The sequence below is a fragment of the Salvelinus namaycush genome, unplaced genomic scaffold (assembly GCF_016432855.1).
Source record: "Salvelinus namaycush isolate Seneca unplaced genomic scaffold, SaNama_1.0 Scaffold10, whole genome shotgun sequence".
Lineage (NCBI taxonomy): Eukaryota > Metazoa > Chordata > Actinopteri > Salmoniformes > Salmonidae > Salvelinus > Salvelinus namaycush.
Genome location: NW_024057675.1, coordinates 767,744 through 793,656, shown reverse-complemented (window position 1 = coordinate 793,656; position 25,913 = coordinate 767,744). Strand labels below are relative to the sequence as shown.

The following is a 25,913-nucleotide window of genomic DNA, read 5'->3' as shown; positions in this document are numbered from 1 at the left end:
TTAGGGGAGCTAAAGTATTCCCTTAAACGGATGTTTCTAAAAAACTTAAACATGTCTACCTTAACATCAAAGTCGTTGCACTGGGTCGTAGGCACAAAAGATAACCCTTTATTAAGCAAAGAGACATGGGCAGGGCTCAATATCTTGCTTGATAAATTGAAAACACTCAGTCCCGTGGGTTCTGGGACCGTGTGAACGGTCTCCTCTGCCTCTGATAGTCGTTTCTTCTTACCCCGTCGGGTGCGGCATCTCGTCGATGTGCGTGCCTGCGGCCACCTCCGCCCTTCCGTCCGTCCAGTCTCTCGTTGAATAAAAAACTACCACTGGAAGCCGATGAGGCGCTGGTTGTAGAGTGTTGGTCAGACCGGGATGGATCGAAGTAAGCGGCATCCCTCCTGCGTCTGCCATGGAGAGGAGGAGCAGGACCTCTCTTGTCAGGGTTTCTCCAGAAGTAGACTTTATCCTCGGCCTTGTCTTTTTTGTCTTGGTTGAATTTCTTGATTTTAAGTTCCTTTATTTCTGTAGACAACTTGTCCTGGAGCGCTTGGTTAGTTTTCATCAGTTCATTGAATATGACATCATCATTAACAGCTATTTGTAGAGCTGTGCGTTTGTCTTTAATCGTGTTATCCATTTCACTAAAATCCTTTTTCAACTGGTCAACAATTAATGTCATTAAATCAATAGAGCATTTGTTCAGGATGGCACACCAGCGCTCACAGAAATCATCTGTGCGCTGTCCCAATGATGGTTATTTTTGCCACCTGAGTCCCCGTGGAATTGTCCCCGTATTTATTGTATGTTGCTCATTCTATGCCGTTTTAATATGAGAAATTAACCAATGATATTAGGCCACTGTTGGCCATGATTACAGACACCTGTGTGTCTTGACACTATATATAAACGAGTCATCCCGCAGTGTCTGTGATTGTACCCTGATGAAGACAGCTTGCCTGTCGAAACGTTGGTAAATTAAATATTTTTGCATCTGAGCTCCTAGAGTGTGCGGCTCTCCTTTATCAGAGGGCCAACCAACTTCATAGTAGAGAATGCAGTGATGAGTACTAAAACTGTCTCCCGTAATAAAGAGCATTGCGCTATGATAACAATGCAGATGCAGTTTACGTTACAGCCTTATTCTAAAATGGATAAATAAAACAATTGCTAGCAATTTAAACACAATAATACACCACAATGACAAAGCGAAAACAGGTTTTTAGAAACCTTTGCAAATGGATAAAAAAAAAAAAATGGAAATACCTTATTTACATAAGTATTCAGACCCTTTCCTATGACACTTGAAATTGAGCTCAGGTGCCTCCTGTTTCCATTGATCATCCTTGAGATGTTTCTACAACTTGATTGATTAGACATGATTTGGTTAAGGCACACACCTGTCTATATACAGTGCATTTGGAAAGTATTCAGACCCCTTCACTTTTTAAACATTTTGATACATTACAGCCTTATTCTAAAATTGATTAAATTGTTTTCCCCCCTCATCAATCTACACACAATACTCTAATCCATAATGACAAAACAAAAATAGTTTAGACATTTTTGCTAATTTATTACAAATAAAAAAACAAAATATCACATTTACATAAGTATTCAGACCCTTTACTCAGTACTTTGTTGAAGCACCTTTGGCAGCGATTACAGCCTCAAATCTTCTTGGGTATGACGCTACACACTTGACACACCTGTATTTACGGAGTTTCTCCCATTCTTCTCAGCAGAACCTCTCAAGCTCTGTCAGGTTGGATGGGGAGCGTCGCTGTACAGCTATTTTCAGGTCTCCCCAGAGATGTTCGATCGGGTTCATGTCCTGACTTTTGGCTGGGCCACTCAAGGACATTCAGAGACTTGTCCCGAAGCCACTCCTCCTCCTCCACTCTTGGCTGTGTGCTTAGGGTTGTTGTTTTGTTGGAAGGTGAATCTTCACCCCAGTTTGAGGTCCTGAGTGCTCTGGAGCAGGTTTTCCATCAAGGATCTCTCTATACGTTGCTCCATTCATCTTCCCTCGATCCTAACTAGTCTCCCAGTCCCTCCCGCTGAAAAACATACCTACAGCATCATGCTGCCACCACCATGCTTCACCATAGGGATGGTATTGGCCAGGTAATGAGCGGTGCCTGGTTTCCTTTCATCAGACTAGAGAATCTTGTTTCTCATGGTCTGAGAGTCCTTTTGGTGCCTTTTGGCAAACTCCAAGTGGGCTGTCATGTGCGTTTTACTGAGGAGTGGCTTGCGTCTGGCCATTCTACCATAAAGGCCTGAACATTTTGAAAGTCTAATACATCCATTTAACGTAGCCTACATCACAATAAATCCATTATTTATTTTAGACAGGTCTAAAGAAACATGATATGAATAAAAATGTAGTCTATTTCAGAAGAACAGAATAGCATACTCTGTAAAAGTTGTCCTTGTGTTAGGTCCTGATATGGCTGTGGGCTACACTAGTTCATTTAGCAGACAAGATTTGCTTAGAATTCCGTGGCATTATTTTTTTCAATTATTTTATTTTATAGTATGACAAATACAGCTTAATAAAATAGAAAGGATATTTTCTCCAAACGATTAACGTTAACAAAGAAGCCTGTCCTCCTATATGCTTCATGTAGAGTTACTTATGCAACTTTAGTTATGATACAAACGTTGGGATATAAGTTCTGATTTTTAATACATTCTAAGCCTGCACGATGGGACTCTTAATGATGATTTGAAAATAGTCTGCAAACTGCACACACTTCATCAGTCTCTCATTCACAATTTTGACAAGCACTTGATAATATTCTCATCAGAAGGCCTCGAATTTTGATTTGAAAAAGTCACAAACAAAAAAGGCATACATACGCTGTTTCTTGCCTTACTGCACGAGCTGGGCATCATCCACAAGTGACAGTACATCATTCACAAGTGACAATATATAATTCACAAGCTAATATTGTCACCTATCAGACTATTCTTGATTTAATGTTGTCTTCACATTTACCAAATAATGTGTGTGAAATTAGTTTTGATTTAGAATGGACCATTATCATGAAGTGTTTGATTAGATTTTGGATTACATTTGCATTGATCCCAGAGTGATTAGAGGGACAACAGAATGCTGAGTACCAGGCAGTTAAGCACGTTTGGTAGGCTACTAATAACTATCAGCTGCATCAGAGCTTGGAGAAGCCTAATTACTGTGACTAAACGGTCACGTGGAATTTAACTGCCATCATGACCCCCAGTGTGGCGGTAATACGGTTAGCGTAACGTTCTTGTCACCTCCCCGACCAAGGCCCTTCTCCCCGATTGCTCAGTTTTGCCGGGCGGCCAGCTCTAGGAAGAGTCTTGGTGGTTCCAAACTTCTTCCATTTAAGAATGATGGAGGCCACTGTGTTCTTGGGGACCTTCAATGCTGCAGAAATTTTTTGGTACCCTTCCCCAGATCTGTGCCTCGACACAATCCTGTCTCGGAGCTCTATGGACAATTCCTTCGACCTCATAGCTTGGTTTTTGCTCTGACATGCACTGTCTACTACAGCACTTTTGTCCTCCTCTCCCTCAACTTCTCTCTTTTCTTCCACATTGATGTCCCTCTCACCCTCCTCCTCTTGGACAATTACATTGAAAGCACAGGCAGGCTTCCCTCCAATGGGTATTCTCTCATGACTTTTAAGACTTCTTAGCTGAGTGAATCCCTCCCCACACTGAGTGCAGTGGTAAGGCTTCTCTCCACCGTGTGATCTCTGATGATTCTTTAGGCCTCCAGCGACACGAAAATTCTTTCCACACAGAGAGCAGTGGTAAGGCTTCTCCCCTGTATGTATTCTCTCGTGTTCCTTAAGGCTTCCAGAATGATTGAAGCTCTTCCCACATTGGGTGCAGTGGTACGGCTTCTCTCCACTATGTACTCTCTCATGTCTCTTAAGGTTTACTTTCTCACTGAAACTCTTCCCACATGCAGAGCAGTCAAAAGGTTTTTCTCCAGTGTGTACTCTTTGATGATTCTTTAGGTTAGTTGAGGAACTGAAACTCTTCTCACATTGAGGACAAGGGTAACTCGCACAACCAGGTGGTATTATTGATTCTGTGGAAATGACCGAGTCTGGGTTGGGGATCTCTCCTGTAAGAACAGATATAGGGTAAGAAACAGACAGAGGAACAAAGGCTTTAAGTTTAACAATGTAGGACTCAACAGACATTAGGATTAATAGAGTATTGAAATAAATACTTTGCAAGGGACTTGTTGCATCACATCGCACATAGATAATGCCATTGTCAAATTACAATGCATTGCGCAATTTCTTAATTTTTTATTTCACCTTTATTTAACCAGGTAAGCTAGTTGAGAACAAGTTCTCATTTACAACTGCGACCTGGCCAAGATAAAGCAAAGCAGTGCGACACAAACAACACGTAGTTACACATGGAATAAACAAGCGTACAGTCAATAACACGATAGGGGAAAAAAGAACATCTATATACAGTGTGTGCAAACGGCGTGAGGAGGTAAGGCAATAAATAGGCCATAGTAGCTAAGTAATTACAATTTAGCAGATTAACACTGGAGTGATAGAGAAGCAGATAATGATGTGCAAGTAGTGATACTGGTGTGCAAAAGAGCAGAAAGATAAATAAAAACAATATGGGGATGAGGTAGGTAGATTGGGTTGGCTATTTACAGATGGACTATGTACAGCTGCAGCGACCGGTTAACTGCTCAGATAGCTGATGTTTAAAGTTAGTGAGGGAAATGTAAGTCTCCAGCTTCAGCGATTTTTGCATTTCGTTCCAGTCACTGGCAGCAGAGAACTGGAAGGAAAGGCGGCCAAAGGAGGTGCTGGCTTTGGGGATGACCAGTGAGATATACCTGCTGGAGCGCGTGCTACGGGTGGGTGTTGTTATCGTGACTAGTGAACTGAGGTAAGGTGGAGCTTTACCTAGCAAAGACTTGTAGATAACCTGTAGCCAGTGGGTCTGGCAACAAATATGTAGCGAGGGCCAGCCGACTAGAGCATTACAGGTCGCAGTGGTGGGTGGTATAAGGGGCTTTGGTAACAAAACGGATGGCACTGTGATTACTCAGCAAACTGGATGCAGTCTGAGTATTGGAAGCTATTTTGTAGATGACATCGTTGAAGTCGAGGATCGGTAGGATAGTCAGTTTTACTAGGGTAAGTTTGGCGGCGTGAGTGAAGGAGGCTTTGTTGCGAAATAGAAAGCCGATTCTAGATTTGATTTTGGATTGGAGATGTTTGATATGAGTCTGGAAGGAGAGTTTACAGTCTAGCCAGACACCTAGGTATTTGTAGTTGTCCACATATTCTAGGTCAGAACCGTCCAGAGTAGTGATGCTAGTCGGGCGGGCGGGTGCGGGCAGCAAACGGTTGAAAAGCCTGCATTTGGTTTTACTAGCGTTTAAGAGAAGTTGGGAGGCCACGGAAGGAGTGTTGTATGGCATTGAAGCTCGTTTGGAGGTTAATTAACAGCGTCCAAAGAAGGGCCAGATGTATACAGAATGGTGTCCTATGCATAGACGTGGATCAGGGAATCACCCGCAGCAAGAAAAACATTGTTAATATATACAGAGAAAAGAGTCGGCCCGAGAACTGAACCCCGTGGTACCCCCAAAGAGATTGCCAGAGCTCCGGACAACAGGCCCTCCGATTTGACACTCTGAACTGTCTGCGAAGTAGTTGGTGAACCAGGCGAGGCAGTCATTTGAGAAACCAAGGCTATTGAGTCTGCCGATAAGAATACGGTGATTGACAGAGTCGAAAGCCTTGGTCAGGTCTGAGGGTTATTGTTAGGAATTTTGTTGATAATAACTAAAACAATTTCTAGATTTAGATAAAACTATAACTAATTGAACTCTGCACGCCTAGTGAAAAGAGATTTGTGCTGTGGGTTATAAAATAAGCAAAAAGGGTCATTAAACTATGGTTGAACTGACCCAACTTAGCCCTGAGATGTTTAGATAAGGAAGTGAGTAACTTTTTAGGTCTTCCATTATCTTGAGTTGTCTGCTAAAGTGGTAATAAATTATAGTGAGCCTTCAGGAGAATAGATTATATTGTGTGTCATGTGCGTGCGCTGGGAAGTTGGAATGAACTTTTGAACCTGTTTTATAAAGGTCAGGAGGAGATTTATTCTGTAACCTATGACGTCATATCTTGTATATAAACTGTTGTTTATGGTCAAATGGGAGCGTGCTCCGAGAATAAATACTATTATCTAATTTTAATAAGACTGTATCCTGTCTATTTTATGTTAATAAGTATCTTACAAATTCTTATAGACAGATTGATTTTAATTAATGGAGGAATTATTTAATTCCCTCAACAGTTATACTACAAAACAGAATCAATGAGTTAGCCAGCTAACTTACCTAAATATTCTGAATTAACATTTTATTCAACAACCAAAAAACATATGTTTACATTTCTTAATGAACCAGAAAATCAATGGTTATTTTGGGTTGTTTACCTCTCTGAACCAAAGAGGTTGTTAGCCTGAATTTACCTGAGTCAACAGAGTCCCTGGCCTCCTCTCTCTCTTCCTCCTCCCCCTCATTGATTTCTCTCTCCTCCTCCTCGTCTTTGACAATCACATTGAGTTCCACTGTTTGATTGCAGTCACCCAGCTTCACTGACAGCATCTCTGGAGCCCGCTGTGAGCTTCTCTGGGCTGGAACACCACAACCAGAATCCGGTTCAGACATGGTAGGCTGGATAGATCTAAAAAAAGAGGAGACCGAAGGAGTTCAGGGGGATTTTCACAAACCTAGATCGTGGTATAGCCGCGGAAAAGACAAACATTTATCTAAGCTAGCTAACCACACATCCCATACAGCAGGAAACCTTTTTCCATAAAATAAATATAGGATTGACGGCAACAGCCAGTCAGATTAGGCTATAAGTGCAGAAAAACACTGGCTGTTGAGTACAAGCATATTCAGTTAAAATTCATTACTAATATCTGAAACACTCAGTGATTGAAATTACCACCCCATCCTCAGTAGCCGATTCAAACATTCGCCTATTGGGTTTGGCCGGTAGGGATATCCTTGTCTCATCGCGCACAGCGACTCCTGTGGCGGGCCGGGCGCAGTGCACGCTAACCAAGGTCGCCAGGTGCACGGTGTTTCCTCCGACACATTGGTGCGGCTGGCTTCCGGGTTGGATGCGCACTGTGTTAGGAAGCAGTGCGGCTTGGTTGGGTTTCGGAGGACGCATGGCTTTCGACCTTCGTCTCTCCCGAGCCCGTACGGGTGTTGTAGCGATGAGACAAGATAGTAACTACTAACAATTGGATACCACGAAATTGGGGAGAAAAAGGGGGTACATTTTTTTTTAAAGATATAAAAAAATAAACAGTCATTCAACCATAACCTTGTAGATAATCAACCTTAGATTGTCATATAAATGGGCGGATTGTCAGGAAGTCCAGGATCCAGTTACAGAGGGAGATGTTTAGTCCCAGGGTCCTTAGCTTAGTGATGAGCTTCGTGGGCACTATGGTGTTGAACACTGAGCTACAGTCAACAAACAGCATTCTCTCATGTTCCCTTTTGTCCAGGTGGGAAAGGCCAGTGTGGAGTGCAATAGCGATTGGGTCATTTATGGAACTGTTGAGGCGGTATGTGAATTGGAGTGAGACCAGGGTGTCTGGGGTGATGGTGTTGATGTGAGCCATGACCAGCCTAGAGATGTGAGTCCTACGTGGTGGCAGTCATTTAGACAGGTTACCTTGGCGTTCTTGGACACAAGGACTATGGTGGTCTGCTTGAAACATGTAGGTATTACAGACTGGGTCAGGGAGAAAATGTCAGTGAAGACACTTGCCAGCTGGTCAGTGCATGCTCTGCATATGCGTCCTAGTAATCCGTCTGGCCCGGTGGCCTTGTGAATGTTAACTTATTTAAAGGTCTTACTCACATCAGCTATGGAGAGCGTGATCACACAGTTGTCCGGAAAAGCTGATGCTTTCATGCATGGTTCAGTGTTGCTTGCCTCGAAGTGAGCATAGAAGGCATTTAGCTCTTCTGGTACGCTTGTGTCACTGGGCAGCTCGTGGCTGGGTTTCGCTTTGTAATCTGTGATAGTTTGCAAGCGCTGCCACATCCAACGAGCGACAGATCCGGTGTAGTAGGATTCAAACTTGATCCTGTATTAACGCTTTGCCTGTTATATGGTTCGTCAGAGGGCATAGCGGGGTTTCTTATAAGCGTACAGATTAGTGTCCCGCTCCTTGAAAGCGGCAGCTCTAGCCTTTAGCTCAGTACAGATGTTGCCTGTAATCCATGGCTTCTGGTTGGGATATGTACGTACAGTCACTGTGGGGACAACATCATCGATGCACTTATTAATGAAGCCGGTAACTGATGTGGTAAACTCCTCAATGCCATCAGATGATTCCCGGAACATATTCCAGTCTGTGCTAGCAAAACAGTCGTGTAGCTTATCATCCGCTTCATCGGACCACTTCTGTATTGAGCGAGTCACTGGTACTTCCTGTTTGAGTTTTTGCTTGTAAGCAGGAATCAGGAGGATGATTTTCCAAACGGAGAGCGAGTCAGAGCTTTGTATGTGTAGTAAAGGTGATTTAGAGTTTTGCACAGGTGACATGCTGGTAGAAATGAGGTAAAACTGATCACCGGCCACTAGGTGTGCCGTCTCTGGATGAGCATTTTCTTGTTTGCTTATGGCACTATACAGCTAGGTGAGTCACCATTAAGTTTTCCGACAACACACAGCGTGGTGCCAGGACAACAACCTCTCCCTCAACGTCAGCAAGATGAAGGCGCTGACAGTGGACTACAGGAACCGAAGGGCCGAGCACGCCCCCATTCACATTGACAGGGGAGGGGTCGAGAGCTTCAAGTTCCTCTGTGTTCACATCACTAAGGAACTATCATGGTCTAAACACACCAACACAGTCGTGACGAGGGCACAACCATGCCTTTTCCCCCTCAGGAGACTGAAAAGATTTGGCAGATCCTCAAAAAGTTCTACAGCTGCACCACTGAGAGCATCCCAGGTGTGGTCAGTGCACGTCACCTGAGCCCTATGGTGAATAGAAGTTAGGAGAAAAGCCTATCGATATTATTGTTGTTTGAGGAGACTCTACCTGAACATGTGAAGCTTGGATATGTGAGGTATGCAGTGAGAGGGTTTATGTCCAAACCATTACAGTCGGGGGAATTGTAAAGGATATGGTCAAATGTTTGCAGATGGGAGAAGTGTGATATTGAAGAATCGGTGAATGGAAAATGTTGCAACTGTGGTGGGGATCATACTTCCTTGAGTGTCCTGTTAGGGAGGTCGAGGTGTCAAAAAATCATGGCTGATCTCCTATGTGGAGGCGGTGAAGAGAGTCGAAAGAGGCAACAGTGTTGAAGATACGGCGGGGGAGGCATCTGGATCCACTCATTGTGAAGAAGGTGTATTGTGTGGCATTTATAGCCACAGTGATTAAATTGTACAGCACAAGTGTCTAAGATGTCCAAGAAGCTGGACATCATATCTGCAGCAGATATGTTTTTGAGTCTCCAAGACTTCACGGCAGAAGCACAGCAAGGACTATTGTCGCTAGGAAATGTCCCGTCCTCACAGGAGTCTTCTGAGCCTGTTTAGGGACCTGATTAGAATTAGTTCCCTTTTTTTTTTTTTACAGAAAAGCAGGTTGATTTTGTTTAGTTAATTTCTTTTTTGATAGTTTGTATGAAAAAAATAATATAATAAATACCCGGATCCTTATTATCCACCCCACAGGTGGTGGCGGAATGCACATCCAATTGTTGAGAATGCCATTATACCATAGAATAAGAAGATCCATGACCTGGAAATACTTAGTTATTATTGCCTGCGTCACAGCTGTATCACGGAAAGAACAATGAGACAGATATTTCACTGGATGTATAAATATGAAGCATCTGCTTGGTGGTTCAACTCACTACGGTAGTGAGAGGAAGCCCACTGGCGGGCAGTGGGAGAAGATGGATTTTGAACTACATTCTGTAAATTGTCTTGATCGTTAAACATTCTCTCAATACAGTTCTGTTCCGAAAACTAAAATCTGTTATGAACAGAGTTGACAAAGTTTTGTAGACTTTAGCCTTGCCAAAGTTATTTTATTTTTTAATTTAGGAGTGCAAAGTCCAATTGAGTTACTGCACACGGCGCATTTCACAGAGTTTGAAACGACAGGCTGTGGTTTATCTTGCTTTAGTTAAAAAATCTTTGGCCTTATTATTTTGATGGAAACCCGAATTTTGATTCTTATGTAGACATTCCTTCTTAATTTGCTTTGAAAACGTTATGGATAAATGGTTACACCTTGATCACGCCACCACCATCATTGCATTTTGGTGCACCAGAAGTACATTCATTTATTTCCAACGGAACAATGGGTTTGCCTTGCGTTGCAGTGCGTTCTGTGTGGTGCATACGTTGAATTTATCGAACGTATGCATAAGTGCATACGTGGACGGCTTGCCAGAAATGGAGGCTGAAGGTTGAACTTTTGTTGCACAAATATCCAGATGATGCTGCGTACCATTTTGCGCAAATACACTATAGGTTTGTTCAAAGGATTAACTGTTTGCATAAACCGGTAGCCGGGTAGTTTAGCAACGGTTAGTCCTACTATGCTAGCTAGCTACCTAGATAGGTTAGTTATACAACTATTTGGTTTGGCTATCTGTGGCTAAACAATGAGCAGCCGGTTAGCTAGCTAGTCAACTCATCGCTACAGTCATTTTACTCACGATGAGTCGACAGCTGGCTAACTATTAAATAAAAGTCACACTTTAATCGTGACCCTGAAATAAAGTTAGCATGTTAGCTAGCTACACGAACGGGAGATGTGTAGCTAGCTAACTAGCTAACGGCTAGCTAGCTAGCTGGGATAAGAACAAAGCCAGGCCTCGGCAACCACTTGCCGTTTCATCGTTGAATGAGTTGGTTTACAGACCATGCTACAAGCGTAATTTAAAAAGTTTGAAATTAGCAATAGGTTACCTGGAACTGATTTTCTGTAGCTAATGATTGGGTGAAAATAACTCGAGGAAATGGTGAGGTCTCGTAGAGCAAACCGAAAAAATGTATCCACTTTCCCGAGTGAGTTTGGTCTGGATTATGAGATGCTGCAGGAAATGTTCGTGAGTGTCGTATCAGCGTAGTCATTGTGCATGTTTTACCGGCCTTTGACGGAAAGAAGTCAGGCAAAACAAACGAAAATATATATTTCAACCAAAACAAAACAGCTATCATTACATTATATTTCTATCAGCAGTGTGATGTTATTATTACAACAGTGTATAGCATCTGTTATCCTTTATTATAATAATGTTACTATACTGACTTGTCATCGATAAAGACAATCTACCAACATAATACACTTTCAACGAAGAAGAGGCGTTACAGACAGTAGCCATGAAGTGCCATTTAGTGTTTTGAAAGGCATGGCTCACAACAGCATCCTTCCGGATACCGTAGACCAGGTGTTAAAAATGTGATTCACATTAATAAACAGTCCATTAATATTTTCCAACAGGGCTATACATTTGGGTGAGTTTTTTTCCCCCCTCGCCTGAGTTGCCTCGTTTCACTGCCAAAAATAAAATTAAACCATCTAGTGTTCAGCGAAATAACAAAATGTCAAATACAGGTAGCCTAGTCAAATAATTAACATCCAATCACATTAACCGCTGCTCACGGTAACTCCACTAACGGTCCGTATGTAGCCAAACATAGCTGCTGCTCATGTTGGTATCTGTACTGATGGTGCAAAAGCCATGACAGGGAGACGTAGTGGAGTGGTAACGCGCGTGCAAGCAGTTGCTCCCGACGCCACTTGGGTACACTGCAGCATCCACCGAGAGGCTCTTGCTGCCGAGGGAATGCCTGACAGCTTGAAAGACGTTTGACACTACAGTGAAATGGTTAACTTAGTTAAAGCAAGGCTCCTGAACTCGTGTATTTTCTGCACTATGCAATGGTATGGGCAGCGACCATGTACCGCTTTTACAACATACAGAAGTGAGCTGGTTATCAAGGGGCAAAGTGTTGACACGTTTAGAGAGACGAGCTTAAAGTTTTTACTGACCATAATCACTTGTCTGACCGCTTGCATGATTACGAGTTTCTCACATGACTGGCCTATCTGGGAGATGTTTTTTCTCGCCTGAATGATCTGAATCTACGATTACAGGGACTCTCCGCAACTATATTCAATGTGCGGGACAAAATTGAGGCTATGATTAAGAAGTTGGAGCTCTTCTCTGTCTGCATTAATTAACAAGGACAACACAGGTCTTTCCATCATTGTAGGATTTTTTGTGAGCAAATTAATTCAAGCTTACGGACAATGTCAAATGTGATATAGCGAAGCACCTTAGTGAGATGGGTGTGCAATTACGCAGGTGTAACCGATGTGAAATGGCTAGCTAGTTAGCGGTGGTGCGTGCTAATAGCGTTTCAATCGGTGACGTCACCCGCTCTGAGACCTGAAGTAGTTGTTCCCCTTGCTCTGCAAGGGCCGCGGCTTTTGTGGCGCGATGGGTAACGATGCTTCGTGGGTGACTTGTCTCTGTGCAGAGGGTCCCTGGTTCGAGCCCAGGGGCGAGGGGACGGATGAAAGCTTTACTGGTACAGGTACTTTCCCAAAACGGATGACGCAAACAACTGGATTCGTTATTCCATTCATGCCCTGCCTCCAGTCCACTTACCGATATCTGAACAAGAGAGCCTCATCGAAATTGCAACAAGTGTTCTGTGAAAATTGAATTTAAATCAGAAGGCACTGCCAGATTTCTGGATTGGGCTCCGCTCAGAGTATCCTGGCTTTGGCAAATCTCGCTGTTAAGACACTGATGCCCTTTGCAACCACGTACCTATGTGAGAGTGGATTCTCGGCCCTCACTAGCATGAGAACTAAATACAGGCACAAACTGTGCGTGGAAAATGATTTAAGACTGAGCCTCTCTCCAATACAACCCAACATTGCAGAGTTATGTGCATCCACTCAAGCACACCTTTCTCATTAACCTGTGGTGAGTTATACAAATAAGGTTTTACATGTAAGACGGTTAAATAAAGAGCAAAATGATTGATAATTATTTGTGCCCTGGTCCTATAAGAGCTCTTTGTCACTTCCCACAAGCCGGGTTGTGAAAAAAACACAAATTCTTATGTTAATAAATGTATCGTATAGTGTGTGTGGCAGGCTTACAATGATGGAAAAAACTACACTTGAGTGGGCTGACCCTGGTGCTAGAGTGGGTGCGCAGCTGGAGGTTGAATGTCTAAAGGGGTACGGGACTATGAAAAGTTTGGAGACCACAACCCTAGACCGACTCCAATTTGTATACTGCCCCAACAGATCCACAGATGACGCAATCTCAATCGCACTCCACACTGCCTTTCCCACCTGGAGAAAAGGAACACCTATGTGAGAATGCTGTTCATTGACTACAGCTCAGCGTTCAATACCATAGTGCCCACGAAGCTCATCACTAAGCTAAGGACCCTGGGACTAAACACCTCCCTCTGCAACTGGATCCTGGACTTCCTGATGGGCCGCCCCCAGTTGGTAAGGGCAGGCAACACGTCTGCCATGCTGATCCTCAACACTGGGGCCCCTCATGGGGTGTGTAATTAGTTCCCTCCTGTACTCCCTGTTCACCCACGACTGCATGGCCAAATACGACTCCAACACCATCAGCTTGCAGACGACAACAGTGGTAGGCCTGATCACCGATGATGAGACAGCCTATAGGGAGGTGGTCAGGGAACCGTCAGTGTGGTGCCAAGACAACAACCTCTCCCTCAATGTGAGCAAGGCAAAGGAGCTGATTGTGGACTACAGGAAAAGCGGGCCAAACAGGCCCCCATTAACATCAATGGGGCTGTAGTGGAGCAGGTCAAGTTTCAAATTCCTTGGCGTCCACATGACCAACGAACTATCAGTGTCCAAACACACCAAGACAGTCGTGAAGAGGGCACGACCAAACCTTTTCCCCCTCAGGAGACTGAAAAGATTTGGCATGGGTGCCCAGATCCTCAAAAAGTTCTACAGCTGCACCATCGAGAGCATCCTGACTGGTTGCATCGCCGCCTGGTATGGCAACTGCTCGGCATCGGACCGTAAGGCGCTACAGAGGGTAATGCGTATGGCCCAGTACATCAATGGGGCCAAGCTTCCTGCAATCCAGGACCTATATACGAGGAAAGCGGAAAGCCCATAAACTTGTCAGAGACTCCAGTCACCCAGGTCATAGAATGTTCTTTGCTACCGCACGGCAAGCAGTACCGGAGCGCCAAGTATAGGACAAAAAGGCTCCTTAATAGCTTCTACCCCCAAGCCATAAGACCGCTGAACAATTAATCAAATGGCCACCAAACTATTACATTTTAGGGCTTAAGGAATTGATTTCAATATACCGATTTCCTTATATGAACTCTCAGTAAAATCGTAGAAATTGTTGCGTTAATATCCCCCCCCCCCCCCCCCAGTATAAATACAAAATGCAAGCAGAAATAAACATTCATCAGTTATAAGGTCCTCAATCAGCTTTCTGAATTGCCCATAGCGGCATCAAAACAAATTTAACAACATTTTGAAGATTGTTCCACAAATAAGGTGCAAGAAAACTAAAAGCTGATGTACCTACTAACTCAGTAGAGACCAAAGGAGTTTCCAGAGTTAACCATCCCGGAGACCGGGTGTGGTAAACAGGTTAGGTACGGTGAGACTTTTTGTAAAAGGGCTTTATAAATGAAAAGATAGCAATTTATTTACCTACGTGACAGAGGGCCAACCAACTTTCTGGTAGAGAATGCAGTGATGACATCACAGAGGGCCAACCAACTTGCTGGTAGAGAATGCAGAGGGCCAACCAACTTGCTGGTAGAGAATGCAGCGATGACATCACAGAGGGCCAACCAACTTGCTGGTAGAGAATGCAGTGATGACATCACAGAGGGCCAACCAACTTGCTGGTAGGGAATCCCATAATAAAGAGCAGTGCGCTGTGATAAACTGCATCTAACGGCTTTAATGAAGTGGCAGCTGCGTTCATATACAAACCATTCGGAAAGTATTCCAACCCCTTCACTTCTTACACATTTGTTACATTAGTCTTATTCTAAAATGGATAAAATAGTTTTTTTTTTTTTATCGTCACTCTACACAATATCCCATAATGACAAAGCAAAAACAGGTTTAGAAATTTTAGCAAATTTAATTAAAATAACACATTTACATAAGTATTCAGACCCTTTACTCAGTACTTTGTTGAAGCACCTTTGGCAGCGATTACAGCCTCGAGCCTTCTTGGATATGACGCTACAAGCTTGGCACACCTGTATTTGGGGATTTTCTCCCATTCTTCTCTGCAGATCCTCTCAAGCTCTGTCAGGTTGGATGGGGAGCGTTGCTGCACAGCTATTTTCAGGTCTCTCCAGAGATTTTCGATTGGGTTCAAGTCCGGGCTCTGGCTGGGCCACTCAAGGACATTCAGAGACTTGTCCCGAAGCCACTCCTGGGTTGTCTTGGCTGTGTGCTTAGGGTTGTTGTCCTGTTGGAAGGTGAACCTTTGACCCAGTCTAAGGTCCTGGGCACTCTGGAGCAGGTTTTCATCAAGGATCTCTCTGTACTTTTCTCTGTTCAGCTCTCCCTCAATCCTGACTAGTCTCCCAGTCCCTGCAGCTGAAAAACATCCCCACAGCATGATGCTGCCACCACCATGCTTCACCATAGGGATGGTGATGTGACGCTTGGCACTCATGCCAAAGAGTTCAATCTTGGTTTCATCAGACCAAAGAATCTTGTTTCTCATGGTCTGAGAGTCCTTTAGGTGCCTTTTGGCAAACTCCAAGCGGGCTGTCATGTTTCTTTTACTGAGGAGTGGCTTCCGTCTGACCACTGTACCATAAAGGCCTGATTGGTGGAGTGCTGCAGAGATGGGAAAACCTTCAAGAAGGACAAGCATCTCCACAGAGGAACTCTGGAGCTTTGTCAGAGTGACCATCGGGTTCTTGGTCACCTCCCTGACCAAGGCCCTTCTCCCCAAATTGCTAAGTTTGGTCGGTCGGCCAGCTCTAGGAAGAGTCTTGGTGGTTCCAAACTTCTTCCATTTAAGAATGATGGAGGCCACTGTGTTCTTGGGGACCTTCAATGCTGCAGAAATTTTTTGGTACCCTTCCCCAGATCTGTGCCTCGACACAATCCTGTCTCGGAGCTCTATGGACAATTCCTTCGACCTTACGCCTCGTTTTTTGCTCTGACGTGCACTGTCAACTACACCACTATTGTCCTCCGTATCCTCAACATCCATCTTTTCTCCCTCCTCCTCTTGGACAATTACATTGAAAGCACAGGCAGGCTTCCCTCCAATGGATATTCTCTCATGACTTTTAAGACTTCTTAGCTGAGTGAATCCCTCCCCACACAGAGAGCAGTGGCAAGGCTTCTCCCCTGTATGTACTCTTTTATGTGTAATGCTTCCAGAATGATCGAAGCTCTTCCCACATTTGGTGCAGTGGTAAGGCTTCCCTCCACTATGTACCATCTCATGCCTCGTGAGGTTGACTTTTACACTGAAACTCTTCCCACATGTGGCACTGTGGAATGGTTTCTCTTGAGTGTGTTCACACTGATGATTCTTTAGATTACCTGAGGAACTGAAACTCTTTCCACATTGAGGGCAGGGGTAACTCCCACGACCAGGTAGTCTTGATGAACGTGGGTCAACTACAACACTATTTTCCTCCTCTTCCCTCTTTTCCTTTTCGATTTCCTTCTCATCCTCTTCCTCCTCTTTGACAATCACATTGAAAGTACAGGTAGGCTTCTTTCCAGTGTGTGATTTCTTATGAGTTTTCAGGTCTCCTGCTCGTCTGAAACACTTCCCACAAAGAGAGCAATGGTAAGGTTTCTCCCATGTATGTAGTCGCTGATGTTCCTTAAGGCTTCCTGAATGATTGAAGCTCTTCCCACATGTGGTGCCGTGGTAAGGCTTCTCTCCACTATGTACTCTCTCATGTCTCTTAAGGTTTACTTTCTCACTGAAACTTTTCCCACATGCGGAGCAGTCAAAAGGTTTCTCTCCAGTGTGTACTCTCTGATGATTCTTTAGAAAAGTTGAGGAACTGAAACACTTTCCACATTGAGGACATGGGTAACTCCCACAACCAGGTAGTATTGATGCTGTGGAACTGGGCTTGTTGACTGAGTCTGGGTTGGGGCTCTCTGCTGTAAGAATATGAACAGATATAGGGTAAGAAAGACAGAGAGAAACAAAGTATTTAAGTTGAATCAGATTCAGTCATTAGAATTAACAGAGTATTGAAAGAAATACTTTGCAATGGGCTTGTTGCATTACACATAGATAATGCCATTGTCAAATTACAATGCGTTGCGCAATGGTCGGTAGTCATTTTTGTTTTGGCACTCACCTTCCCTCTTACACATACAGAAGCCGGAGGGTTATAATACAAAGCAGAATCAATGAGTTAGCCAGCTAACTAGCCTAAAAATTCAGAAATAACAACTTAAAAAAAAAAGATATGATAGACATTGTCATGGTCTAATTAACTCAACAACCAAAAACCTAAGAAAACATTTCTTAATTATTGAACCAGAAAATTAATAGCTATTTCAGGTTGTTTATCAAAGTTAGCTGACTAACTCATTGCTTTGTAGTTTACCTCTCTGAACTAAAGAGGTTGTTAGCCTGAATTTACCTGAGTCAACAGAGTCCCTGTCCTCCTCTCTCTCTTCCTCCTCCCCCTCATTGATTTCTCTCTCCTCCTCCTCCTCTTTGACAATCACATTGAGTTCCACTGTTTGATTGCAGTCACCCAGCTTCACTGATAGCATCTCTGGAGCCCGCTGTGGGCTTCTCTGGGCTGGAACACCACAACCAGAACCCGGTTCAGACATGGTAGGCTAGAGGTGGATCTAAAAAAGGAGACCGAAAGAGTTGAGTGTGAGACTTTCAAACCTAGATTGTGGTATAGCTCTGGAAAATACCAAAATGTATCTAAGCTAGCTAACCACACATCCCATCCAGCAGGAACACTTTTTCCATAAAAAAAAAAAGATCTGAAAGCATCAGACAAGCTAAATTAATAAAGTTGATTTGATTAAAACATAGTATATGTCTACAGTGGGGAGAACAAGTATTTGATACACTGCCGATTTTGCAGGTTTTCCTACTACATGTAGAGGTCTGTAATTTTTATCATAGGTACACTTCAACTGTGAGAGACGGAATCTAAAACAAAAATCCAGAAAATCACATTGTATGATTTTTAAGTAATTAATTTGCATTTTATTTTAATAATTTTGCAATAAAATGCAAATTAATTACTTAAAAATCATACAATGTGATTTTCTGGTTTTTGTTTTAGATTCCGTCTCTCACAGTTGAAGTGTACCTATGATAAAAACTACAGACCTCTACATGCTTTGTAAGTAGGAAAACCTGCAAAATCGGCAGTGTATCAAATACTTGTTCTCCCCACTGTATATATGGAGAAGTTAAAAGAACAGACAGAGTTGTCTGTTCTTTTAACTTCTCCATATATAGACATATACTATGTTTTAATCAAATCAACTATATTAATTTAGCTCTTTATGTGAGACGTATGCATCGCATGCACGTGACCGATAGGGCCTGACCAATAGCATATCATAAATTGGTTATAACAAACTCCAAACACCATAACTGCAAAAATGGACACAGAGGATGTTTACTGTTTGGAACAATGTTAACAACACAATACTTTCAGCATACCAGAGTCCTGTAACGTGATAATTTTTTTTGTCAAGCCTTTATTACAGCAAAGAAAACAGTCACATTCATTTGCGAATGCAATTACCCGAAAATGGAACAGTTTATTTATTGTTTAAGCTAATTATTCAAGGCTTGCTTTATTTTATTTTAACTAAAATGCTTGATTGCATTTCAAATCATGAATGACTTGTATGCTGTGTGATGACATGAACGAACAAATCATTGATTGACATAGTAGCTTATATAAGCACCGGTACACTACTACCAAGTAGGCGCTATTTTTCAGATGTAGCCCTACCGGAGTAGCACAGTATTGTTGAAACGCACATCCATGAGCTACTTTCTATGGGCGTCACTGCTATTAGCTTCACAACTGACATATGGACCAGAGATGAGCATTCAGTCTGACGGCAAAGTGGGTCGACAAGGATTTCGTACTGAGGAAAAGCCGTATTGCATGCTCAAGACTGTGCTGGTTCTCATACCGCTGCTGCCATTTCAAAATGGCATTTGAGAACATGTTTGAAACTTGGAAGCATGAACACTCCTAGCTCCATTCGAACAACTGACTCGAGAAACAAGCTCATCAACTGCGTCTGCAGATACCCTCATGGCCTGCTCAACAAAACCCCACAGTCTGTGTCGGCAGTTAACTTGGAAAAGTACGAGTCTGTGAACAAGCAATTCGGTGGTATTCTCTCTGAGCCTCTTTACGGCGTCGCCACCATGCTTGATGCTAGGTACAAGGACCGCTACTACTTCGATGCAGACAAGAAACAGGGTTTACGTGAAATGTTAGACAGCTGGACAAGATGGAAATGGACAGTGCGCACCGAGGAAGAGAAGCCACGGACAAAACAGAGCTGAAACTTCACTGCTTGACATATATGATGAAATCCAGGTTGAGACGGAACAACGAAAACAGCACAAGTGAAAGAAATAGGTTTTGATTATGTTTTATGGGTAATGGGGAAATACGTAAATGCCCGAAAAAAATAACTTCTTGCTCAGTGTGTGCATTTCAACTATTTACTAGAATGCTTAAATGGACGCTTTTATAAAAATATCGGTATCGTTTTTTAAAGGCAAGGAAAATATCGGATATTGGCCAAAAATGTCATATCGGTGCATCCCTAATCAAAACCATAGAAAACTCCCCATGGCAGCCTAAAAAAGTAGCTGAATTTGTCGCTAGACTAAAATCAATAAAAATAGCAAGGGGTCTACAAACTAAATGCAGAAACAAAGTCCCTAACTTGCCAACAGCTTCTGCATCACGCAGAACATCATTGATAGACCCAACTTTTCTGAATAACAAGAAACTATATTGGACCTTCCTTCCTTCCTATGCTACCCTCCCGGGGCGGCAGGGTAGCATAGTTGGACTAGTAACCGAAAGGTTGCAAGTTCGAATCCCCGAGCTGACAAGATACAATCTGTCGTTCTGCCCTTGAACAAGGCAGTTAACCCACTGTTCCTAGGCTGTCACTGAAAAATAAGAATTTGTTCTTAACTGACTTGCCTAGTTAAATAAAGTATAAATTTGTAAGTCGCTCTGGATAAGAGCGTCTGCTAAATGACGTAAATGTAAATCAATCAACCATCCCTTAAGCTTACCATATGCTTCCCAGTAGAAACACTTGAGAAATACTGCTCCAACCATCTTAGATGTAACATTGCACGACTAATACCTCTTCAGTAAAAACTCAAAGAAAATATTTCTTGATTTATTTTAGATTGATTTGGACTATTTTGAGGAAGTGTTACTGTACACATGGAGTAATACCAAACATTAGAAACACCGTCATAATATTGAGTTGCACCCTCAGAACAGCCTCAATTCATCAGAGCATGGACTCTACAAGATGTCAAAAGCGTTCCACAGGGATGCTGGTCCATACACATCTCTCCGGGAAGAAGAAGTGTTTCATGATTAACAACTCATGGTGTAATTGTAACAGAGGAACTCAAGTCCTTTTGTTCACCTGACCTAGAATTCCTCACAATCAAACGCTGACCAAATTATCTCCCAAGAGAATTCTCATCGGTTATTATCACAGCCGTGTACATCCCCCCTCAAGCCAATACCATGACAGCCCTCAAGGAACTTCACTAGACTTCATGCAAACTGGAAACCATATATCCTGAGGCAGCATTTATTGTAACTGGGGATATTAACAAAGCAAATTTGAGAACAAGGCTACCTAAATTCTAACAGCACTCGCGCTGGCAAAACACTGGATCACTGCTCCTTTAACTTCCGCGATGCATACAAGGCCCTCCACCGCCCTTCTTTCGGCAAATCTGACCACAACTCCATTTTTCTCCTCCATTCCTATAGGCAGAAACCCAAAACAGGATGTACCCGTGATAAGGAATATTTAACACTAGTCTGACCAATCGGATTCCATGCTTCAAGATTGTTTTGTTGGTCTTCTGTTGGATTTATCTAGAGTTATGCACAAAATGGATTTATTCATAATATAATAAAATGTACCATTCAAACGAGTTATATCAACATCCATTTATGGAAAATGATCCGACGAGTTTAACGAAGTAGAATATTATTTTATCTTGCGAAATATGCAAATTTTTGGATTACATTGTTGGAAACTGATAATTGACTTATAAAATGTTACAAATAAACATACTAAAACATGTTTAAGGAAATGTTAGCAGACTTAGAATTTTGTTTAGCAATATCAAAAAAGTTAACAGTTAATAGGCTTAGTAGCACAAATAATATTATAGCATTGACAATATTGTTAACAGCATTAAGAGTAATGGTTACGAGATAGCTATGGAAACAGTAATACAAATAAAACATTTATGCTACTGTTAATATTATTATTATTATATAGGCCGCTAAGGTCATAAAAAATATTGAATGTAACCACAACAAAACAAAAAAAAATCTAAATAGTAATATTAGAATAAACGTTAGAAAACATTAAAATCCCATTGTTATTTAGCCCATTCTTATTGCAGAATGTTTGGTATGTTTGACATTGGACATGCATATTGCACTGTACATAATTGCCTGTACGTTGTGTCACAGTAACGGGGGGGGGGGGGTCCATTCTACTCAGGAGCACCTTTAGTTTTTAAATACACAGAGGTAACACCCCTTTTGTGGGCCTTAAAGAGTGGCCAATCAGCATAAATCCAAGAGGGTTTTTTCTCCATATTAGACACAAACTTTTGGGTCAAACTCTTCCGTTTTGTATGCTATGGACTTTAGTTTGTTGGCTGGACCCTGGTTTTATGGACACACAATCGATTATGTACGGTACAATATTTATGTCCAATATGAAACAAGTGGATTTAAATTGATTGGCGTCTCTTTAATATGAACTCTTAGGAAAAAATTGCTATAGTTAATTTTTACAAGTTGTCTTTGAGCTGCAAAAGTCAAATTGAAAACAGTATTTGTATTGTTGAATTCGTTTTTCATAATAGCAAGCTAGGACTGGTGGTTTGTTTAGCTAAACTAGCAAGTCTGTCTGTTACCACAGCAACTACTGTAGCTATCTAGTAAACTTGCTAGCTACTTCAGTGGATGTTGAACACATTTCTACCGGCAAATGTGTTAAATTATAGCCATGTTATAAAAGGGATAATCAACTCGGGGCTCTATGCGTTCTCTGGAAAATAGGTCAGTTGTATCAGTTCCCGAAAACACCTTCCACGTCACTCATTATTTTCCATAGAACACATAACCCTCGTTGAATATCCCGTACGTACACCGCGGGTGTGATAAGACCAATATTTTTACTGGTCAAATTACTTTAGTTAACCAGTTTATAATTGTGCGACGCCCTATGATACACCCAATCACGGATGATTGTGATACAGCTGGATTCGAACCAGGGTGTATGTAGTGACGCGTCTCAGTGCCTTAGACCGCTGCGCCACTCAGGAGCCCATGGCCAATATACCACGGCTAAGGGCTTGTGTCCAGGTAGTTGTGCACAACTTCAGGAGTTTGAGTCGACTCTGACCCCCCTGTGGTTGGAGTCGACTCTGACCCCCCTGTGGTTGGAGTCGACTCTGACCCCCCTGTGGTTGGAGTCGACTCTGACCCCCCCTGTGGTTGGAGTCGACTCTGACCCCCCCTGTGGTTGGAGTCGACTCTGACCCCCCCTGTGGTTGGAGTCGACTCTGACCCCCCTGTGGTTGGAGTCGACTCTGACCCCCCTGTGGTTGGAGTCGACTCTGACCCCCCTGTGGTTGGAGTCGACTCTGACCCCCCTGTGGTTGGAGTCGACTCTGACCCCCCTGTGGTTGGAGTCGACTCTGACCCCCCTGTGGTTGGAGTCGACTCTGACCCCCCTGTGGTTGGAGTCGACTCTGACCCCCCTGTGGTTGGAGTCGACTCTGACCCCCCTGTGGTTGGAGTCGACTCTGACCCCCCTGTGGTTGGAGTCGACTCTGACCCCCCTGTGGTTGGAGTCGACTCTGACCCCCCTGTGGTTGGAGTCGACTCTGACCCCCCTGTGGTTGGAGTCGACTCTGACCCCCCTGTGGTTGGAGTCGACTCTGACCCCCCTGTGGTTGGAGTCGACTCTGACCCCCCTGTGGTTGGAGTCGACTCTGACCCCCCTGTGGTTGGAGTCGACTCTGGCCCCCTGTGGTTGGAGTCTTAGGAGTCGACTCTCGCCCGACTCCCAAAACACGCTGAAATGGATACGCACACACCACCTCATTATTGCAGTCCTACTAGGAAGACTACATTTGCGTTCTAGAGAACTGACATGAGCTCGATACTGCCCATTTGCTCATCAACGCAGCCTATAAAAAAGGCCTAGGTGATGTGTAGGACTATATATATATATCTTTTTTTACATTGGAGTTATGACGGAAGCCCGGCGGTTTTTATTGTAGGCGTGAAGATATTTTAACGTCACGTCTAGACAATAACAGGCTACACTGATAACTCGTGCTTGTCTGCCAAATGTATAGGTCTTCCTCATAATATTTAAATTGATGAAATGTGATCCTATTCATTATTGTAGCGATCCATGGTAGACGTCCTTCCTAATAACAACGCCCCACAATCCTGCTGACTCCAGTTGCTGAACCGTATTTGCACTTGATTGTGTTTATGGATGACAAGTGAACTTGCTATTTCCAAAAGCTTTAGCGGGGGACGCTGCTTAGAGATCTATTGCCTAGGACAGGGCTCTCCAACCCTGTTCGTGTCGAGCTACCCTCCTGTAGGTTTTTCGCTCCAACCCTAATCTAGCGCATGTGATTCAATAATTAGCTGCTTTTTAAAGCTGGATCAGGATAGTTACAAATTGGGGTTGGAGCAAAAAACCTACAGAAAGGTTGCTCTCCAGGAACAGGATTGAGAGCCCTAACCTAGGACATCAACAGCCAGCCATGGTTTCATTAAATAAGCTATAGGCAATACTTCTTTATTGCATATTTAGGGCCAATTAAACTGATGCATTTAGCAATGTTCAGCTTCAATACACTGGCACCATGAAGAATAGCTTAACCATAGTCATTGACAGCCTAATGTATACTTTTGGTAAATGTACGATGCATTGCTAGACAAGACAGGTAACCAAGATACATAGCCTATGCAAATGGTTCTGTCTGCCCCGATCCTCTTTCTAACTCGCTGGCTCCTCTTTCTCTTCACTATGAAAAACGCTAGAGTGTGTTTGGTCTTCTGTCTGCTGGGTGTAGAAGAGAGTCGATAGCCCCTACTTTAGTGAACTAAGAAAATGCAAACACAGTACTGCACGTGTAACCGATGTGAAATGGCTAGCTAGTTAGCGGTGGTGCTAATAGCGTTTCAATCGGTGACATCACTCGCTCTGAGGCCTTAAAGTAGTTGTTCCCCTTGCTCTGCAAGGGCCGCGGCTTTTGTGGAGCGATGGGTAACGATGCTTCGAGGGTGGCTGTTGTCGATGTGTGCAGAGGGTCCCTGGTTCGAGCCCAGGTAGGGGCGAGGAGAGGGACGGAAGCTAAACTGTTACACACGGTCGGAACTAGAAGCACAAGCATTTCACTAGACTCACATTAACATCTGCTCACCATGTGTATGTGACAAATAAAACTTGATTTGCGATAGCCTACATCTTTTGGATTACCGATGCATGGTTCTGGCTGTGCCCCCTCCCATCTCTTCTCCCCCCCCCCCCCCTCGCTCTTTGCCATATACCACACCTCCTCTGGCCTTACTGCATACATACACATAACGACTCTTATACTGAAGGATTCAAAAACATCCGTGACCCGGAAGTATTTAGTTATTCTTCAAATCAAATTGGTCACATACACATATTTAGTGGATGTTATTTTGGGTGTAGCGAAACGCTTGTGTGCCTGCTTCACAGCGCCATTATTTTTGATAGAAACACGAAAGATGTTACAAGTAGACATTCCTTCTTAAATTTGCTTGAAAACGTTATGGAAAAGGGTTAGGGATTCGCTGTTTTCATAACCGGTAGTCAGATTAGCAACGGTTAGTCCAGCCAATGTTGCTACCTACAGTAGCTAAATAGATTAACGTTACTGTAGTTATAAAACATATTTCGTTAAGCCATCTGTGGCTAAACAATGAGCTGGCGGTTAGCTAATTCATCGCCACAGTCAGTTTACTCACAATGAGACGACAGCTGTCTAACTATTAAGTAAAAGTCACTTCAACTCAACCGTTACCCCGAAATTAAGTTAGTTTGTTAGCTAGCTATCGACACAAACGGGTTGGACGGGAGATGTGTAGCTAGCTAACGAGTGGCTAACAGCTCGCTAGTTAGCTAGCTGGGAGAACAACAAAGCCAGGCCGCGGCAACCACTGCCGTTTAATCGTGGACTGCGTTAGTTTACAGACCGTGCTACAAGCTCAAGTTTAACATTTGAAATTCGCAATATGTTACCTTGAACTGATTCCCTGTAGCTAATTATTTAGCCGAGAAGAACTTGATGAAATGGTGAGGTCTCGTAGAGCATGCGGAAACATTCATCCACTTCCCGAGTGCGTTTGGTCTGGATTATGAGATGCGGCAGAAAATGTTCGTGAGCGTCGTATCAGCGTGGTCGTTGTGCATGTGTTGCTGGCCTCTGGCGGAAATACGTCTTCTTCTTCGATGTGGTTTAA

The 25,913-nt window shown here is 43.2% G+C and overlaps 2 protein-coding genes across 2 annotated transcripts; both read right to left on the bottom strand.

Moving 5' to 3' along the window:
- Positions 1–166: 166 nt before the first annotated feature.
- LOC120035245 (zinc finger protein 271-like) lies at positions 167–11,133 on the bottom strand. The gene is made up of 4 exons (XM_038982035.1): positions 11,019–11,133; positions 6,520–6,734; positions 3,494–4,120; positions 167–543 (listed from the first exon to the last, which is right to left on the bottom strand). The coding sequence occupies exons 2-4, from the start codon at positions 6,716–6,718 to the stop codon at positions 167–169; spliced, it is 1,203 nt and encodes a 400-aa protein (XP_038837963.1). The 5' UTR covers positions 6,719–6,734; positions 11,019–11,133.
- A 1,908-nt stretch (positions 11,134–13,041) lies between these two features.
- On the bottom strand, positions 13,042–25,804 carry LOC120035244 (zinc finger protein 2 homolog). The gene is made up of 4 exons (XM_038982034.1): positions 25,693–25,804; positions 17,745–17,961; positions 16,207–17,253; positions 13,042–13,046 (listed from the first exon to the last, which is right to left on the bottom strand). The coding sequence occupies exons 2-4, from the start codon at positions 17,941–17,943 to the stop codon at positions 13,042–13,044; spliced, it is 1,251 nt and encodes a 416-aa protein (XP_038837962.1). The 5' UTR covers positions 17,944–17,961; positions 25,693–25,804.
- Between the last annotated feature and the right edge of the window lie 109 nt (positions 25,805–25,913).

Coding starts and splice junctions, on each gene's coding strand:
- LOC120035245 (XM_038982035.1), bottom strand. CDS start 6,718: ATGTCTGAACCGGATTCTGGTTGTGGTGTTCCAGCCCAGAGAAGCTCA. Junction 4,121..6,519: donor CAGGGACTCTGTTGACTCAG/GTAAATTCAGGC, acceptor CTGTTCTTACAG/GAGAGATCCCCAACCCAGAC. Junction 544..3,493: donor CAAAAACCAAGCTATGAGGT/CGAAGGAATTGT, acceptor AAACTAACCAAG/CGCTCCAGGACAAGTTGTCT.
- LOC120035244 (XM_038982034.1), bottom strand. CDS start 17,943: ATGTCTGAACCGGGTTCTGGTTGTGGTGTTCCAGCCCAGAGAAGCCCA. Junction 17,254..17,744: donor CAGGGACTCTGTTGACTCAG/GTAAATTCAGGC, acceptor ATATTCTTACAG/CAGAGAGCCCCAACCCAGAC.